General features: G+C 37.4%; 2 protein-coding genes across 2 annotated transcripts in view; one reads left to right on the top strand and one right to left on the bottom strand.

Moving 5' to 3' along the window:
- fam177a1 (family with sequence similarity 177 member A1) overlaps positions 1 to 5998 on the bottom strand; it is a 7355-nt gene extending 1357 nt beyond the window's left edge. The window contains exons 1-5 of the mRNA XM_056476486.1: positions 5863 to 5998; positions 3398 to 3580; positions 3241 to 3307; positions 3063 to 3160; positions 1 to 1809 (exon numbers count right to left, since the gene is read on the bottom strand). The exon at positions 1 to 1809 is cut by the window's left edge and continues 1357 nt beyond it. Coding sequence (XP_056332461.1) covers positions 1606 to 1809; positions 3063 to 3160; positions 3241 to 3307; positions 3398 to 3580; positions 5863 to 5931 — 621 coding nt within the window. The 5' untranslated portion in view covers positions 5932 to 5998 and the 3' untranslated portion in view covers positions 1 to 1605. The remainder of the gene's footprint in view (positions 1810 to 3062; positions 3161 to 3240; positions 3308 to 3397; positions 3581 to 5862) is intronic.
- A 2964-nt stretch (positions 5999 to 8962) lies between these two features.
- LOC130244281 (F-box only protein 33) lies at positions 8963 to 19612 on the top strand. Its single transcript, XM_056476634.1, has 4 exons — positions 8963 to 9529; positions 11524 to 11634; positions 14349 to 15016; positions 15142 to 19612. The coding sequence occupies exons 1-4, from the start codon at positions 9120 to 9122 to the stop codon at positions 15405 to 15407; spliced, it is 1455 nt and encodes a 484-aa protein (XP_056332609.1). The 5' UTR covers positions 8963 to 9119; the 3' UTR covers positions 15408 to 19612.
- The last annotated feature ends 988 nt before the right edge of the window (positions 19613 to 20600 follow it).

The following is a 20600-nucleotide window of genomic DNA, read 5'->3' as shown; positions in this document are numbered from 1 at the left end:
GAAACTATACCCGGATGATGGAAGCTTTTAGCGGTGCTTTGGACTGAGCTGAGCCCAGTTTGATGAGCTGTTGCCTGGTGTCAGGATTTCCCCTTGGGACACCAACAACAGGCACTACATCATAACGAAGTCCCTTTAAGGCAAGTCATTTCACTCGGCCGCTATCTTTGAAATGCCTCTCAGGCAGTATGCTGAAGCATTCCGTCTGAATGGGGAAACATCAGATTCTTCAAAACTGTTTGCCAAGCTTACGATTACGATACAGATATAGAATCACCAAAACATCAACTAAACAACAACCTAAACATCAACTTTCTCATAAGTTTCATTTCTAAACGTCCAAATCAAACAAAATCTGTATATTTTTTAGGTTGCCCAAGCCAATGCGCATGTGCATTCCAAAGGAACAAGATCACAACACCAGCCTCATTTATGGCTGTTCTACACATCATCATCCTCTGGATAATGATCGACTGACCGTGTTGCTCTTCTGAAGTAATTCACTTCTTGAACTTGATGGCAAATCTCAGAAATAACCCAGACTCTTTGTCATGTTCGTTTCATACAGATTACAGAACCAAAAAACTTTTGTTTTCAAGTGCACTTGGTTCATTTAAAAGTAGAGGTTTCAAGCATTATCTGGATATATTTCTTCGCTAATGCATTTGTTGACCACCAAACTGTCGTAAAAGTGCACGTCTGCTCCGTTTAACATGGCGTGAATGTCCACTGAAGTTCAAATTATCCAACTCGAGCGATTAGCGCGTCAAACACTAAACACTGCACCGCTTCATTCCCACGAATTGCGCCGCAGGACGTCTATTCGCGTCTTTGCATTGACTTAACATGTAAATCACTCATACTTGGCCCTTCATCCAGGTCTGGTGTGAACACACCATTAGGCTTTGATCCAAAATATTTTGGTGACTGTTGCTTTAAATTCAAATGAGGTTGTGCTCTTTTCAAAAGAGGGCGGAGTTACAAACGCTTATGCTTTAGCATAGTGGCAGATTTAAAACAGAACTAAGGATGCCTGCTTCCCGCTCAAGGCTGTTTATGCTAATGAGGGAGAAATTATCACTAATGGGCGGAGCTTTCCCCTTCTGATGACATGTACAAAGGAATAATGTCAGTCAAAGTGTTTCTGCACACTGGTTTCATCAAACGTGATTATTAAAAATAGAATTAACTATTTTTTACCATTAGAGGCTGATTATATTTGCACACTGTTGCCACACAACTGTGCTTTAACCCCTTATAAAAGTGATTTTTACATAATAGGTCCCCTTTAAGACTAATCTGACAGCATCTTTATCTAGATTGATTGACAATAGTCATGCAGTTGTTGTAGTGTTAGCAGGTTTTAAAGTGTTTACAATTGTTGTACAGTGAATTGTTGTATTGACTAAGAGATGTTTTTATGTATGGCTTCATAAAACAATTATTCAAATAGTTCTGCGTTCAAAAGCAGAGCCATTGTCAGCTATGCAGAAACGACAGGTTACCTTCATGTTCAACTTCATGAGATTCGTCCCACAAAAAAGAAATCTAGCACGCCTTTAGTCTACAGTAAATATGGTGGAAGCATGAAACACGCTCTGGTTTTTAGGAGGGAATCGGTGCAGGCACTTTATTCGCAGCATCAGGGGTGGCATGGGATTCCTGCTCCAGTTCAAAGGTCACGTTCACAAAAGACGCAGTGGCTTCTGGTTGCTCCGTCTTTGGTTGTTGGTTCTCCTGATTGTGTTGCTCATCAAAACGTCGCTCTGCTTCTTCAGAGAGACGGTTCTCCTCTTCTTCTTCATCCTCCTGCGGATTACACATGATTAGGGGCCAAAGCCTCATGTAGTATTAGTAACTAACGTTAGCGATTTAGCATCGATATCGCAATGTGTGCAGTCGCAATAGTCACATCGAAGGATCTGCAATGTTGAATTGGGATTATAGTTGACCAGGAGCCATGGTTCAGATGATGATGATGATGAAATTTTTTATAATGCCATGTCAGCATCAAAGGCTATTTTCATGGCAAGAGCATTTCATTAATAAATATACAATTAAAAACAACAAACAAATGCATACACTAATTAGATACCATTTTTAACGTTAATACATGATAAAAATTCTAAACTTTTAGCCACGAATCAGAACATGAGATTTGTGGAGTCACTGAAGATTTTTACCATAATGAAGCAAACATTTATAATTTGCATGCGCCTTTAAGGCCTGTGACTGTATGAGCATGTCATATGAGAGTTTAAATCATTCAGGCACAAGTAGTTGTACCGTTTGTAGCACTAAACTTATTTTAATTAACTATACAATGAAGACTATGCTGTACTTTTTTACATTTGATTATTCAATTTTTGAACCTGAATTTGTACTCAATAGAGCTATTTAAACTGTATTCATGTTGCAATGTATTGCAGAAAAACAAAGCATCACAATATCCGATTTTTTTTAATATTGTGCTGACATATTAGTCACTGTGCATACAGTTGAAGTCAGAAATATTAGCCCCCCTGTTTATTTTTGTCCCCAATTTCTGTTTAACGGAGAGAAGATTTTTTTTTTTCAGCACATTTCTAAACATAATAGTTTTAGTAACTCATTTCTAATAACTGATTTATTTTATCTTTGCCATGATGACAGTAAATAATATTTGACTAGATATTTATGTTTATATATATTTATATTTAATAATTCTGACTTCAACTGTATATTAAAGATGATAAAGGTCTTTAAATCATTAAAAGAAATTATATGTCGGCGCCAGTGGTGTAGTGGTTAGTGCGTCAACACATGCGCTCACGGCGACCCGAGTTCGATTTCGCCTCGTGGTTCTATGCCGTTCCTTCCCCTCCCTCTGCTCCCCATGCTTTCCTGTCAATACTCTCTACTGTCCTATACAATAAAGGTGTACCCCCCCACCCCCCCCCCCCCCCCCCCCCCCCCCCAAAACAAAATTTAAGTAAAAGCATAATACAGTGTAATTTTATATATACTACTTAATGTATTATTTTATATATATAAAGTACTAATTAATGAACTGGTATACAAACCTCCTTCTTCATCCTGTAGTATTCATCAATCGCATACTGATATTTTGGTGTTGTGATTCCCAGCAACGACGCCATTTTCTCTCCAAGATAGTCGCAAACTGAAACATATTGGTTGAATTATTCATTTTCGACTATTTATGCAGTGCCAAATGTGACAGACTGGAAAAAGTTTCATTACCTGAGACGGTCGAGGTCGCCACTCTCCACATTTGAAACCAAAAATATGGACCCCAGGTCAACTTGGACTACAAAGATGCAAGATGAAAACTGTTTATGAGCATACAGTAGGATAAAACTGAAAATGCATTAAAATTTACTAATCTGATGCCACTCACCGGATCCACTGTACTTAGACTGTTCTTTTTCTCAACTACTTCCTCCTCCTCCTCTTCATCAGTACTGAATTCCTCCATTGTTTCACCGCTTGCAAAGTAAATTGTTCTGCGGGGAATCTTTGGCTGTTTTTTTCCCAGATCTCCAAGTTCCACATTTTCAAACTCTTTCACCACAGCTGAAGTCTAAACAAGCAGATTAGTGTTATATAGTGCGCAACATTTGATGTAGTTTAAAAAGGTTTTTTAAGACAAGAATAGATTTTGTTGAATAGTTTTAGTTTAATATTTAGTTATAGTCTAACTTTGACCAAAGGTTTTGATCCACTTCAAATGTTTACTACTGTAGACAGATAGCCAGACAGAAAGACATGCAGATAGACTGTATATTAAGCTATTGTATATTAGATTGTACTATTTTATAGTTATAAAATATTGTTGTTATAATATCATTATTATATACATTAGGGCTGTACAATATTGGAAAAACTGACATTGCGATATTTTGTTTTACTGCAATATATATTGCGATATGAAAACAATTTCAGCAGATGGCTTGAATAACTCTATTTGTGGAAAATCATTCATTAAGATTGATTTGATTGATTTTGTAAGGGTGTGAATCATGTATAAAAATTAAATTGCAAGAATAATTACACTAGAGCAAAGAAAAAAGTAAATAAACAGTTCTTTATGGTTTTCTGGAGAGTCAAACAGTATTCAAATACAGAAATTTAGTAATGTAAAATAACACTGTATAATCTTCATTGTATTAATAAATCAGTAATATTTTTTTTATTAAAGTTACAAATGTTCTGTTATTGGCTCGAATGTTTTACACTTTCTTGAAATGCCTTTAAAACACATGCAAATGATAAACTTTCACTCTGTTATGGTTATACGCTGCAATGACTTGCAAATCTCATGTGTACCCAATTGTTGATCAACTATAATCCCAACTTAACATTGCATATCTTGCAATGTGACTATTGCGGACACACACATTTCGATAACGATATACTGTATTAAGCAGCCCAATATACATTTTAAATAATTGTATAGAGATACAGTAAAAGTCAGAATTATTGGCTCCCCTGAATTATTATCCCCAATTTCTGTTTAACGGGGAGATGATTTTTTTTTAACACATTTCTGAACATAATAGTTTTAATAACTCATTTCTAATAACTGATTTATTTTATCTGTGCCATGATGACAGTCAATAATATTTGACTAGATATTTTCAAGACACTTCTATACAGCTTAAAGTGACATTTAAAGGCTTAACTAGGTTAATTAGGTTAACTAGGCAGGTTAGGGGAATTAGGCAAGTTATTGTATAATGATGGTTTGTTCTTTAGACTATTGAAAAAAATATTGCTTAAAGGGGTAATAATTTTGACCTTAAAATGGTTTTTAAAAAATTAAAAACTGCTTTTATTCTAGCTGAAATTAAACAAATAAGACTTTCTCCAGAAGAAAAAATATTATCAGACATTCTGTGAAAATTTCCTTGCTCTGTTAAATTTGGGAAATATTTAAAAAAGAAAAAAAAAAATCAAAGGGGGACTAATAATTGTGATTTTAACTGTAGATACTACTGTAGATGGATGGATGGATGGATGGATGCATTTGTAATTCATCTTTATGTTATTTATGTTATTATTATCGTATAGAAAGATAGATAGCTAGACAGATAGAAATAAACTTTTATATACTTATATATATATATATTTGTTTTTACTTTTTGTATAATATTTGGTTATTTAAAATAAATTGTACATGAAGAAAAAGAAAAGCGTGGAGATACATAAACTTATAATTTACACTGTTAAATACTTCTATAATGTAACATCATTGTACAGATAGAAGAAAAAATAAATGAAAAAAATGACATTTGCTTGTTCAAACTACGTATTTAAAATTAGCTGAAACAACATAAATCTTGAGTTTTTTGTGATTATTTTATATGCAATCCACTTAAATTTGCTAACTTAATCGATTTGTATTGAGACAATATGAATGCATTGTGCGGAACCCTGCTTTTTTTTTTTTTTTTTTTTTTACAGTGTTTGAGATTAACATAGATAGATAGATAGATAGATAGATAGATAGATAGATAGATAGATAGATAGATAGATAGATAGATAGATAGATAGATAGATAGATAAACAGACAGATAAACAGACAGACAGACAGACAGACTTTAAAACTGTACAGATAGATAAACATGTAATTTATATATTATAGAAAAACATAACAAGAGCTATAATTTATTGTTATATTGTAATACATAAAACCCTTAAACAACGTAATGTGGTGTTTATAAATAAGCATAACAGGTTTCCTCGCTAGACAAAGATGTTACGAACAAGGAAGTAGAATGACACCTCTCGACTGTGGTCTGGATCAAAATAGAGTACGAATATGAGCGGCAAGTTAATTACTACTAGTAGAAATGTCTTTACCTTCTCTGTGTCCATTGTTTGTCCTAGAGACACGTTGACGTTTGTGAGGTACAGTGACAGTTCAGCCATGTCTTCTCCTGCCTTTTCTGTTGCTTTCTTCGAGCTCTTCCTCCTAGAAACGCCAACCCGGAAGTGGCGTCATATGTAAACAGTCTCGTGTAAATAAGTCGCTGGATTGTATTTCTTTAGAATACGCGAACACGCAGATAAAATTTATAAGTCGTTGTCATTAATACAAATTAACATCAAGAGAAGTTTTATTCGAAGCTGTTAAATGAGAATGTTTACTTTACGTTTAATTTTATTAGCTATTACTACTACAAACAAACAAAAAATCAGTAAAAACATGGTAATCATAAATGAAGCTTAGTTTGCTCTACTAATCATAGATTTTTTAAGGTATATGTTGTCAAACTTTAAATATACTGATGGTAATCTGTCAAAAAACGTTTAAAAGTTTTACTTTTTATTAAACAAAAATTCAATGCAAATTTAAAAGCTAGGGGGAGATATGAACAATATTCATTCATTTTCCTTCAGCTTTGTCCCTTTATTCGTCACCACAGCGGAATGAACCACCAACTTATCCAACATATGTTTTACACAAGCGGATGCCCTTCCAGCTGCAACCCAATACTGGAAAACACCCATACACACTCATTCACACACATACACTACGGCCAATTTAGTATATTCAATTCCCCTATAGAGCATGTCTTTGGACTGAGGGTAAAACAGAGCACCTAGTGGAAACCCACGAGAACATGGGGAGAACATGCAAACTCCACACAGGAATGCCAACTGACCCAGCCGGAGCTCGAACCAGCAACCTTCCTGCTGTGAGGTGACAGTGCTAACCACTGAGCCACCGTGTCACCGTAAATGCTAATCAGTCAGCCAAAAAATATGTTTACAAGATTTACTATGATTAAAGCATGGTTTATTTCTGTCAGGGGTAGCTACACTGATCTTGTTGTTTTAGAAGTACAGTAATAAAAGTAACAAATATGATGTTATTTCTGTCTTATAAACTTTCTTATTCACTGAAGTATTTGCATCACAACATCAGCATCGAGCTCACCGTAGTTCGTTATACTGTAATAATTGTTTTAATAATTGAAATAGTTTCTCTGTTTGCAGATTATGTTTTTACATTATTAACCAATGATTTTGTCACCAGATTTTGTTACACTCTTCTTACTGTTGAACTCTGCCTAGTATTTTTCATAATTCTAATTACTTGTTTTAATAATGTACTCCTGTCAGCCACCCTATTAATAAAGAAAAGTTAAATAATGTAACGTATAAACATTGGGGATTGTAGTGTTCCAGTGTTCCAGTTTGACTTTTTGGCCTAAAACAAGTTTTGCGATATTGTATTATGGGCTTAGCGTCATCATGTGTGCTTCTTTTTTCTTTAAGCTTTTCTTTCTTTTATCCTTTAATGTGTTCATATTATTATGTACAATAATAACAACTCTTAAACTATAATAGGGTAATTTATAGCTCTGTCAGATTATGCTTGCCAACATGAGACTCATTTTGTGATTAATCTTTGACAAAGATTTCACACACGAAATAATTATCATGACCTCACCCAGATCAAGGTAAATCATAAAAAGAATGGCTGTATTTCGTCTGCAACTCTAGTAAAACGTGTTTGTATTGTTTTTGTAATGCTTATAAGTGAGATCATGCACCACCCTTTTCCATATGTGGTTTCATGCATATATTTTCCTTTTTTCCTTATGCATTTTGTAACACTTTTACCAAGACACTGTAACTCTGAAGAATGAGGACAAGAACAACCTTTTTTTCTTTTTTTCTTTTACAGAACTGCTGACTGAAATTTCTTTGGAGAGCCTCAAAATGCCAAAACTCTCTTTTGGCTTCATTATTTTTTAGGAGTGCTGCTTACAAGTAATTATTATTATTTTTTTTAGAGTCAGACTATTATATATATATATATATATATATATATATATATATATATATATATATATATATATATATATATATATATATATATATATATATGGAGGTGGAGGTTAGTTCTGCAACGCAATGGTAAATTTGTTGTTAACTACTCTTTAATCCATATTTTTATGGGTTTATCTGTAGCTTAGTAAACTACGACTAATTTGATTCTTCTCAGGTCTCCACAAGTTCTTTTCCATATGTGACCCTGGACCACAAAACCAGCCTTCTATTGCATGTATGTATGTGACAATAGCCCCAAATACACTGTATGGGTCAAAATGATGAGTTTTGAGTTTATACTCAACATCATTAAAATATTAATTAAACATCATGTTCCAAGAAGACTTTGTAAATTCACATCCATGAATATAAAAAATCTAAAATTTTGTATAGTAATGTGCACTGCTAAGAATATAATTTGGACAATTTTAAAGGTGATTTTATCAATATTTAAGTTTTTATCATATCTTTACAAAGCATATATCAATGAACGCTTATTTGTTCAGCTTTCAGATGATTTTCAAGAATCTACATTTTCAAAACTTGGCCAAATATTATAATATCCTAACAAAGTATACATCAAAGAAAGCTTATTTATAGCTTATTATTCATTTATTGAGCTTTTATTCTGCTTTAACACAGTAAAAGCACTAAAAAAATAAAGATGAATTGAATTATTCAGCTTTCAGATGATTTTCAAGATTCTACATTGTCAAATCTCGTCCAAATATTATCATATCCTAATGAAGTATACATCAATGGAAAACGTATTTATTCAGCTTTCAGATAATGCAAGAATCTAACTTTCCAAACGTGGACACTTATCGCTGTTTTTGTGGTCAGGGTCACCTATTTCCAAGTGCACTCCAGCGCCATCGTTCTACGTGTCGGTGTATGGCAAAAATAAGGCATTTTCGGAGTGAACCACCGCAACCGCTTAATTGCATGAAACTATACTACACAAATACACAGTAATATTAAAACTATAACACATTAGTTTTATCCAACAGTTTGTACGATTCAGTATAAACAATTCACATCTCAATGCCGTTCAGCATCCACAACATTACATCCTGACAAATATCCCGCTGCCCCCTATCGGGAAGACGAGAGTGGAATAGTCCAGTAGTATTGAAAGCAAAGCCCATGATCGCGCAGTTGTTTGTTTTCACTCAGCGCAGTAAGCAGGGCGGAGAGGAGAAGAGGAGAGGCACGGGGTTGTGTAACGGTTAACGTTTTTTAATTAATCTTCACTGCATTTTTCCCACCCTCCTGCCATGGCTCTGTGCAGTAGCGTCGGAGCCTTGGCGTTACCCAGCGAGCTTATCGTCCACATATTCTCCTTCCTGTCAGACCGAGACAAGCTCCGGGCCTCGGCCGTATGCACCCGCTGGAGGGAGTGTCTCTTCTACCCCGCGCTGTGGACGGAGCTCAAGCTGCGCATCGGCGGGGGAACCAACGGCGGCGGCTCTGGATCCGACCATACCCCGCGGCTGGAGTTCCTCATGCGCAAATTCGGTTCATTCGTGCGGGAGCTGCAGCTGGAGTTCGCCCCGGTGGACGGCTACTTAAGCCCGCTGCAGCACGGAGTGGACGCCGTCGAGAGCGACCCGCAGTTCGCCAAAGATGCGATGGTGACATATTTGGATCAGGTGTTGTGTGTGCTCGGCAGTCTGCGTAATAACAGGTAAGCTATATGGAGCTGGGACACGATTATTTTTTGCATGCGTCGGTGTTGTTAACGTTACACCTCCGTTTCTGGCTCTGCTTTGCTTACATTTAATCAGCACCAGCAGCCATAAACAAACCCTGCGCATTACGTAACGCTCGTGTCTGAAGCATCGCATGGCTGCCTGCTTTTGTGCATAACAGAACTGCGATCAGCTCATAACCAGTTGACATTTCAGTTGCTTTAAGTAATATTGCTGTATTTATTTTAATCAGTAGGCAATATTGAAGTGACTTGTATCTGTCTCAGCGTCACTAACACATATTGTTATTGTCATGAGTGACAAGCAACTTATTCACTGATGTTCCATTGAGTTGTGTTTAGATGTTAAGTTTATAACGTTTTCTCATTAAACCAGTGAGAATCCGTTCATATAAAGTTTAAAGTTTTTGTTGTTTAACTTTTAATCATGTTAAGTAGTTATGGTGTGTATATATTTCAACACTTAGTACAGCTTTTGTAGATTCTAGTACCTATTGTCTAATATTTATACTGTACCAGTTCTTACTGATGGCTTTTTTTAAACGTGGTTCTTATAATTGCTTACTTGTCACATGCAGTTGGTTAAAATAGCCCATTTATAGTTGCATTTAAAAAGCTAACTAATAAGCTTAGTACTAGAACTATATTAAGGTGCTTTGACACAATCTACATTGTAAAAGGGCCATATAAATAAACATGAATTGAATTAAATAGTTGGTAGCTGTCTCTCTCTGTCTGTAAATCCATAGGTAAATAGAGAGATGGGTACCTGAATTGGCTGATGGGTGGATAAGTGGTAGACTGGAATGAAGATTGGTAGATAGTGGTATACATGGATGGATAGATAGATTGTCGTGTAAGTAGGTTGTAGGTATAGGATGAAAATCAATTTCAAGATTTACTGGGGTTTGGAAAAGTCAAGGTATTAAAACCCCCCCAAAATATTTTGTTATACCATTTCTAAGGTATATGTAAAGGTTTTTTAAGTGTTTTTTAAGTTGTTGGATGGATGGATTGGTGGTATACTGGAACAGAGTAGATAGTTTGATACATGGATGGGTAAATCGATATTTAGGTGGGTAGATGGATAAAGTTCTGGATATAGGGGTAGATCAATAGGTTAATGGATGGTTGGTTGGTTGGTAGATACAAATTAAGATAAGAAGATGGGTAGATAGTTGGATGTGTGGATTGGTATGTAGGTAGATGGATGGTAGGTAGTTAGTAAGATGATGTGATCGATGGTTAGATACTGTAGATATGCAGATGGCTATTCAGTGACAGTTTGTAGCTTGTTACCTGTTACAATGTGAACTTGACTCTACTGAGTGACTATTTTCTAGCAACACATGATAGTTGAATTTAATATTTGCTAGTTCATTTGAAAATATTCTGGCAAGTTTCATAGGAAAAACAAGCACTTGTAATACAAATGGACACTAGGACTTTCTAAAGAGTCGGTGTTAAAACCGCTGGCTGAACTCCAACAAGTCTTACTGCGTTGTTAATTCTAACTGAATCTTTAAAATCTTACAAAACCATGTTTAAACAAGACCGGCTTTGTGTTTCATGCTCTTCATAGATGTTTCCTGATGCTGATTGTAACCTGCTGTTCTATTTATGTACAACAGTAAAGCACTAGAAGGACACCTAGCGCAGCACTTGCAGTTTAAACAATAGGCTATAGTTTGAAAAGTGAAAAGAGCTGAATATTGTCTGTCTGATGTAGTCGGAGTTAGTTGGTTGCCTCTCTGTAGAATTTAACCATTTAATGTGGTTACATTTTCACACAGTCATCATTTATGAGTAATATCATTCAAGAAAATCATACAAAAAACAATCATGATAAAAAAGAAAGAAACTTAACTTTGAAAACTCTGCATGTTAGATTATGAGATTAGGATTTTTATCAGTTGACTTCCTGTAGTTTGCAAGATATGAGACTGATAGATTCACCTTTCCCTCTTCAGAAACCTCCAGAAGCTGAGTCTGTATGGGGACACATGCATTCTTCAGGATGATGGCATTTTGGACAGCGCTTACCTCAGCCAGGTCGACCAAGGGGGCAAGAAAATGAAAGAGTATGTTTTAATTTTACCTTTCACCCACATAAGCAGATTACCAGATCTTATGCCATGTTTTGGTGCACTCTCTTACATCACGTCCCATAAGTATGTACATTTGAGTGTGTAACAAGAGTATGCTACATTTGGGACATACTACTTCCTCATTAATAGACCGTTATGTTGCTTAGTTACATCAAAGAGCATAGAATCACTAAGAGGCGACACTCTGTTGCTATTTGGGAAACAGCCACTAGATGCCGCTAGTGTCATGCTGCCGCCATTTTGGAATGAAAATTTCAATAGAACAACAGCACAGATAACTAACATTAGACAGAATGAATTAAAATATTGAGTTAAATATGAGTTAAAATGAGTACATCCCCTTTGAAAAGTAACATTTTAAAACAATATCCCAATGAAAACAGACAGTTTCCAAACTGTTGACAAGACTAAGTTTAATAAATCTGATATCTAAAATATCTGTTTCACATATGACAAAAAAGTAAGGTTAACAAAATAACTAAATTACTGTTTTTTTTGTTTGTTTTCTTTTACTTAAATTAGGGTGAAGCAAAAATGAGTATACACAAAAAAACAACAAAAACTAAATTATCTGGTAGTTTGTATGGCCTCCATGGTTTTTAATGACAGCATTAAAAATCATGTGTATATATATATATATATATATATATATATATATATATATATATATATATATATATATATATATATATATATATATATATATATATATATATATATATATATATATATTTGGAGAAAATGTTTTTAGATAACTTTATTAGTCTTTTTTTTTAACAGACAACACTGGAAAAAATACTATGTACTATTATAATATAATACTTCAACAAAAAGTACGGTTAATCTGTTATCAACATCCCATTTTGAAAGTCATGCTAATTTAATTTAACATGTCAGTATTAATATGTATTATGTCAGTGTGTAAACTATTAAATTAAAGTAATTTAAAGTAATTTCACCTAAAAGTGACAGTTTCAAGGAAACAAGTATGGTTAACATATTAAACAATAAGTCTGTAAAATCAACTATTAAAAGTGCTGATAATCACCAGTGTATGATTGTAAGTTTTGTATTGTCGTCTTTCAGGTTGTATTTCGGCTTTGATGCTTTTAAACGAATAAAATAAAAATCAAAGCAGCTGCTTGCCATCGCGACAGCAATAAGATCCAAAGGTCGGCCGATCGCTTTCACTCCAGAATGGAGTAATCGCTGGGCGATGCTGTTGCAATGGAACGTTCTATTGAGTGTCGCCTCTTGATTCTAAGCTCTTTGTTTACATCATGCCCTGTCAATCATCTCGCCACATCATCCACATTCATTTTTATATTTAATTTCTTACCATATTGGAGATGCAGCAACAAGGTAATCAGGAAAAATCTCCTCAGGTTTTTGTATAATTATTTAGGTCAATGATCAAACACATCTTTATAAGTCCACAGTGTTGTTGCCGATTAAACATACAGAATAACATAACATAAAATAAATATAATCCAGAAGGTTAGACATTAATTAAGAATCATTCAAATATTTTTACCTATGCCACCCATACCCTGTCCACTTAACTGTCAGTCTTAATGGCCAATGTTTGTAGTTTAACACTTTTTACTTGTGTTTGTAGTTCTTATCAAATTTACATTCACATGGGCAATAATAGCCCGATTAAACTTCAAATTTCTACATGAAATAGTAGACCATCTGGGTAACTTTAGAATACTCATTTCTAGGGCTGCACAACAAATCGGATTTGCAATATCCATATCGCAAGGAGGTGTAATTAATTAAATGAGTTTTCTGTGCCAGGCATGTATATTCTGTATGCATGGGTTGTTTATCCAAATCTGACCATCAGATGAGGCCTTTGCTTTCTTTATGCAACACCTTTCCAGTAGGCACTGTTAGCTGAACTATAAGCTGAAAATAAATACTAATGCTAGGAGACACAAGAGGAAAATGACAACAGCCAATAAGAATCTGAATTTACGTCGAAGTTTTCAGTCATTCGTGGTGTTTTCAAGTCTACGTGTTTGCACCTTGACATACATAAATATGATATATTTTTACATTTCTGATAAATTAGCATTTTGCAAGTTACTTGTATCGTACGGATTATTGTTTTTGAATACTATTTAGTAGTGTTGTCTCAATACTGGAATTTCGTGTTCTTAAACACTGTTGATTGGCCATTGTGTTCACATGCTCAACAGAAATGACTGTGATTGGCCGTGAAGGTCATCAGTCCACAGCACTTCATCGATATTTATCGAGCGCAAACACAGATACACGGACACTATAGCATTTCAAAGCCACAAAGATCAATTGATCCATCAGCAGATCGTTTGCATGTCAGCTCATAGACAGACTAGCTGATCTTCCCTGCTTTGAAACGCTCTAGTGTCTCTGTATCTGTGTTTGCGCTCAATAAACATTAGTGAAGTGCAGAACTGTTGACCAGAAGGTCATCGATAAACTGATACCCTTCATGTCCAATCACTATCATTTCTGTTGAGCACGTTAACACAATGGCCGGTCATCTGTGTTTAAGTAGACGCTCAAATTGACTATTTTAAAATTTCACTACCAAAATTCCAGTATCGTGATAATACTACTGTTTTGGGTGGATGGTATGCGAAATGGGATGCAGCATTACAGTCCAATGTAATGTGTACATCTTCGTCTGATTATTTTAGGATCCAGCAACTCTTCGAAGAAATCCTGTCCAACAGCCGGCAGATGAAGTGGCTGTCGTGTGCATTCATGCTGGGTGTGGTAACCCCCTGCTCTCTGGCCTCCCTCTCCAACCCCAGCACCAGCTCCCTGCAGCACCTCAGCCTGATGGACAACCAGCTGCCCAGCCTGATCTCCACCCTGGAGCTTGAGCGCCTCTCTCACCTGCACTCTCTGTCTTTAGACTTCTGCGACTTCACCTCAGACATGTGCCGTCTGCTGGCTTGTGGTGACCGAGCACCGCTCCACCGCCTCTCCCTCCTGCTCAATGGCGCTGCTCTGGATGTCAAGCCTTTGAATGGTACTGCGGCTGAGGATGACTGGAAATCTCTGGTCCGCCGCAGCACCAACCTGCGCGTCTACATCATGGGGATGGACGTGTGCAGCCAGGATCTTCTGCGCGTGCTGAAGCCTAGCGTTCCTCTGGAACGCATCCACCTGGACAGCTATAGCACGCTGGTGACGGATGGGGTCATTGAGCTGATCTCGCAGCAGTACCACAAAACCCTCACTCACTTCATCCTGATGAGGGATGATGCTGGATTTCCAGACCTCAGCGTCAACCGCAACGAGGACCCGCTGGTTCTGCTCACCTGGCGCTGTCTGCACCTCACTGTCTTGATTATCCATGGTAAGGAGACGTTTTAATATCTTTTTGATGGTAATTGAAACATGGGACAACCCCCTTCAGCCACAAATAAAAAAACTTGAGTATTTTAAAACCAAGCATGGTAATGAATTTCTGTTCCCTCACAGGCTACACAGTGTGGTCCCACAACCTAGTGGCCATCTCTCGTCTGCGTGGCTCCAACCTCAAAGTCCTGGAGGTGTCCGAAGAGAGCATTGACTTTGACCCGGACCAGTCGGTGTACATCGAGGGCGACCCCGTCCACAATCTGGTCAAGGAGGTGTCTCTGGGCCTGGGCCGCGTCTGGCATCCCTCCATGGACAACAGCGTAGTCCTGAACGAACCCACTCAGCACTTCCACCGCGAGATGCAGAGTTTCAGCGCGGGCATGTAGATGCACCAAACGCCCTCTCTAACCCTGTGCTTGGTGATCTTTCACTAAATGGGCCCTTCTCATTTTATTTTGCCCCCCTTTCATTACTTTCTGATTTTTTTTTTTTGTTTTTGTAGTGTGAATTTAATCCTTTGTATGTGCTGTGTTTAATCAGTATTAGCTCTATATTTATATCTATATCTATATATCCTGCTTATTACTAGGAAAATATAGTTGGCTATTGGTTTAGTAGCTAATTGAGTGAATGGTAGAGAGGGGCTTTTATACAGCTAGCTTGTACAGTGAGTTGTTCATTCTCTCGCTTTTGTCTGTTTGTTGGTTTCCCCCTTAGAAAGTGTGGAGTTACCTCAAACTCTCAGTTGATCCTCTTTGGCTTCTGCAAGGACGAAATCCCATGTTCACCGTTGACCTTTTTATAGGGAGATTAGTCTTCCAGCCAAGGGACAGGGCTGATCCACAGCAGTTACGACCCTTCCTCTTTGTTCATCCGTGTGTGATTGTTATTCTGAAGTGAGGATTGGTGGAAACGACGTGTTCGGGACGTAGATCCCGCTGGTTTTTCTCAACCTGGAAGTAGACGCGCCTCTGCTGGTGAAACCAATCGTAGAGGTTTCAGTCTGGTGTTTGACACCTGCATGCTGACCGCCCTGCAGCACAATATCTGGGCCCAGCCATAGGTGTTTTGTTCTTGTTTTCTTGTGTCTTTTTTGTTTTGTTTTAAAAAATCCTTCCCGTCTGTCTCAGGTAGGCAAAAGTTACATGACAAGGAAGATGAAGATGACGGTTATATTTTGGTGAGAGTGAAAACAATCAGCTTTTCCTTCAGTTTTAATTGTTCTTCTTGAGTCACAGTTGCCTTGAACTCCCCCTTACTTCATCATCAATGTGTTTCTGGCCTCAGATCCAATCGCAAAGTGTGTCCGCTGAAAAACGAAGGCTCGTAATCGAAGGCCGAACGCGATTGAATCCGGGCCATGGGGTTTATTATTTCATCTGTTAAAACATTAGATGGCGGGAGACAGACAGACGTTTGCTTGTTCCATATCTCAGGATTCCTGCACTTGCGGTACTTTTTCCAGTTGAAAGCTTTTGTTGAAGCTTCGTTCAAAGGGTTGGCGTGCTCGATGGGCAAGGTTTTTGGAGCTCTTCCAAAAGAAAGCGCTTAAGAAGTTGCCGGTTTTTATTTTCTTCCTGTGTCTAATTATCCATAGTTTAGCATTTGAAGTTCTCGTGTGTTGTTCTTTGATTTTACATATTGTCTGTTTGCTTTATTTTTTTAAGAAAAAGAGTCAGTCGAAGGAAGTCGTGGTTGCTTGCGTAGCTGAAGTAAGTGAATGTCAAACTAAAGCCTTCATAAAAAAAGCGGCAGCGCTTTTGCTCTGCAGAATCCCCTCTTTCTTGAGCATATCTTTATTTCACGTGCTCGAACAACGAAGCGAATCATCAAAGAGCGGAGTGCTTTTTAAAACCGTTAAGTTGCCTCGTTAACTGTTACTCTGTCAGGCCTCAGAACTTCCTGTTTTTTGGCGGTATCGACTACCCGAAGCCAATGCAGGTTCGAAACGGAAGCCATCGCCCCAATCTTTTTCGGAAGATCTGCGCTTTTGACAAAAACAGCCAAAGCAAGCCTTTGCAGCATGAAAACGATCTCTATATGCAAGCTAATCAAGTGAGGGGTGACCTTATGATCTTGTGAGGATTTATTATTATTATTATTATTATTATTTGTGGTCCAAAAAGATTTGAAGCAGTTAACCAATGAGATCGAACAACTCTTGGCACGTGCACAAAGGGTTGACGTGATTCGACACCTTAGAAATGCGAAGCAGAGATCCAGCTTGACTAAATGTTGACAAGTTTACAACCTATTGTGGGACCCATGTCAACATTGGTGAAAACGGCAGGTTTCCGTAGTTGGTGGCACAGAACGCAAAAAGGGCGGCTTCAGATCTGTAAAACTTGCTCCCTTTTTGAATAAACCACGGATTGAATATGCTGTTTTCAGGTGCGTTGACATTGGTGCCAAACTTGCTGTAACGAACATGTCAGAATGCTCTTAAATGTGTGCCAGTAGTGGGATTCTGTTTATTCTCTCTCTTCTTTGTTTATTTAGAAACGTTCTACTTAGTACCAGCACCAAAAAACAAAACGAGTGTGTTCTTAATTCGGAGCTTGTACGTTGGTTTTTCCTGAAGGACTAGAGATGGCGTAGAACGACAGCGTACGACACGTTACAAATGGCGAAAGCATTCATACCGTGCCTAAAACCCACAATAGCTTTCATTTCAAGCCTATGTCATTCGTACGTTCCTGGTCGACAAAGCGTTACAAAGACAAAAACCGTCAGTGTTTCTCATTTTTCTTTGCAATCTTACGTGTGCATGCGAATGTGTCATGTAATCGTTGATAACGTGCATACATCAGAGAAGGAGGTGTGTGTTCAGTATAAAGCGTACCACTTCCTCAGCAGTGAACAGGAAACAGCCATTCTCAGGGTTATTGTTAGACGTGTGGAGGAAATTAAACGAGTCCAATAGCTCAGGCCTCTCACCATGAAAGTTTGCATTAATGAAGAATCTTCTCAACAAAATCACTGGATTGAACTTCTGTCAGCTGCCAAAGATAACGGTGATACGACTCTCTTTCATTCTTTCGAAGTGCCCGCATGCTGGCAGAGGGCAGGGCCAATGGCTGATGGGCCGAGATGTACTACTACTATCGTATTACGACAACTACTATTAGATAAATGTACTAACGGAGGGAGGGAGGGGTGGTTGGACTTGAGTGGTGGTCCGCAGCTGTGCTGTGGCTTTGGTCAACATAATAACGTTAGATCTCTCTTACAATGCACCTGTTTCACTGTGAAGAGTGAATGTAATTTAACTATTGAAAATCAAGGTTGGTTCTATCAGACCTATAAGCTGCTATGAGACGTGTTAGGAACATTCCACTGGGGAGTTAAAAACTAAAATGGCCAAATGTCTGCATGAAATGAATTATTTTTTTACTCTCTTCTTCTTTTCTGTTTGGTCGGGGCAGGGGTGGGATCCTGGAATCAGCGTTCGACTGGTCCTGCTATGAAATTCTTGAGCCATGTAGGTTTTTAATCTCGATCGATTTGGCCAGTCGGTTGTTACAACTCAGTCGGATCCCAGTTTCTTTCTTTTAATTTCTTTTTTGTTTTCCCAAAACAACAACAACAGCATTATATGCATTTCACAATCTCGTAGTAAGGAGAACGAGGGCTGCTATGACCCCATCTGAGAAGGTCAGTGTTTTACAGCTTTTTTCCGAGAGCTACCTTACTGATGATCAACCTCACGCCAGCCTTTGGTTAAAACTAACAGTCCGAGTTTCTAATGCAGGTCCAATCTCGGATTTCATCGTCAAAAAAAGAGAGAAAACTATGCAAACGGAATGCATACGATCCAACGGCTCTTGTTTTGTTTTCTTTGGCTTTTTCTTTTCGTTTTCTGTCACTCAAACGGAAACAACCTAACTTGCAATGATACTTGGCCTTATTATTGTTATTATTATTGTTTTAAGATCTTGATTCTTCGGAAGCCAACTCAGTTTCAGGGGCGACCGTGGGTTACAGACATGGTCTCTATGAGACTGGCCAGAAGGCCCCAGTTATAAGTGGTACGAATGTTGTGCATTTGTTTAAAATCAGGACAGTTTGCAATAAAGAAGTGGCCATCATGGGGCACCAGCAGTGCTAAGACCACGCTGCTACCTTATAAACTTAATGGGGAGTTAAATATGATGACAACATAAACCTGCATATGCGTATATATACATATATCAACGTATATACTTTTATGCAACACATGTCCGGGTTCTATTTAAGAACATTGAGATAAAAAAAGTTTATAAGCGTTGTTGTTTTGCAAAAATGGTTTTACCATCTTAAATGTTTAATATTTGGGCAGGTGTGTTCTGTCTACTTTTTTGTCTCCGGTGAGCACACAGCATTGGATTTTATATGTACATCTGCAAACAGGAAGTACTCTGGCACAGGTGTGAACATGCCAGGTGGGAAGATTTTAATGAGAAAAAAGTGATCTCGAGGTTCCACGATAAAAGAAGGAAAACCTTTGGAAAAAACTTAACTGACAGATATTGGGTAAACCAGCCGAATGTTGATTTGAATTAATGTTGAACGAATGCATTTTCTTTTAATCGGTAAAATAAAAGCATAAAAAAACTACAACATCGTCTCTGTGTGCCTTTCTTTCATACACTTCTGATCCGCAGTGTGGCTTGTTTATTATATTGGGTGCCTGAATGAACCAGCCTGATCTCACGAGAAAACGTAAGTATTTTACGTTTTGTCAGTTTAGTGGCTAATTCGTACGAATTTGTACGAGTTCATTCGTACAAAATTGTACGATTTTTAAAAAGGAGGCGTGGCACCTAACCCCACCCCTAAACCCAACCGTCATTGGGGGATGAGCAAATCGTACGAAATCGTACGAATTAGATCATACGAATTAGCCACTAAGTCAAAAAGTTACGAATTGCCGTGAGATTGTGTTGGAATGAACAGTATAATGCGCTTCTCACTCTTTTTGAACACTTGATATATGGCAAATATGCAATCTCTTATTATTTTCTATATTGAGCGATAAGGATATATATTTCGATATAAGTTGTTAATACTTGATTTTAACATTTATTGTGTATGGCCATATACCCAAAGCTCTTCACAATCATAAGGATCTCTACACACCACTACTAAGTGTGCAGCATCCACTTGGATGATGCGATGGCTGCTACAGGACAACGACAGCAGTACGCTCACCACACACCAGCTATTGGTGGAGTGGAGAAACAGTGATAGAGCTATATAGTATATGCACAGCTAGTGTTTTTCAGCCAATGATAAACCTCTGGTAAAAGCTTAATTAGACTATTTTCAATGTCATAAGGTTCCTTTTACAGCATCAGTGTTGTAATGTATTTACAAAACATTCAGTTAAACAGACTTAAGCATTCATTTAGTTTAAGAGTAAAACGAGATGAAAGACCGTGTAACCACTAGCACTGTCTGGAACAGAAGGCGAGCGCAGAAACTCCATTGAAATTCTGTGGTAAAATGAACTCCTATTTTAAAGACATGGCTGGGGGAAATGTAATTTAATGCAGTGCTTCTTGTCGGCTCTGAGATCCTCTTTATATCGTATCTCTATC

This window comes from Danio aesculapii, chromosome 17, assembly GCF_903798145.1.
Source record: "Danio aesculapii chromosome 17, fDanAes4.1, whole genome shotgun sequence".
Lineage (NCBI taxonomy): Eukaryota > Metazoa > Chordata > Actinopteri > Cypriniformes > Danionidae > Danio > Danio aesculapii.
The sequence above is the reverse complement of the archived record's forward strand: the minus strand, read 5'-3'. Positions and strand labels throughout refer to the sequence as shown.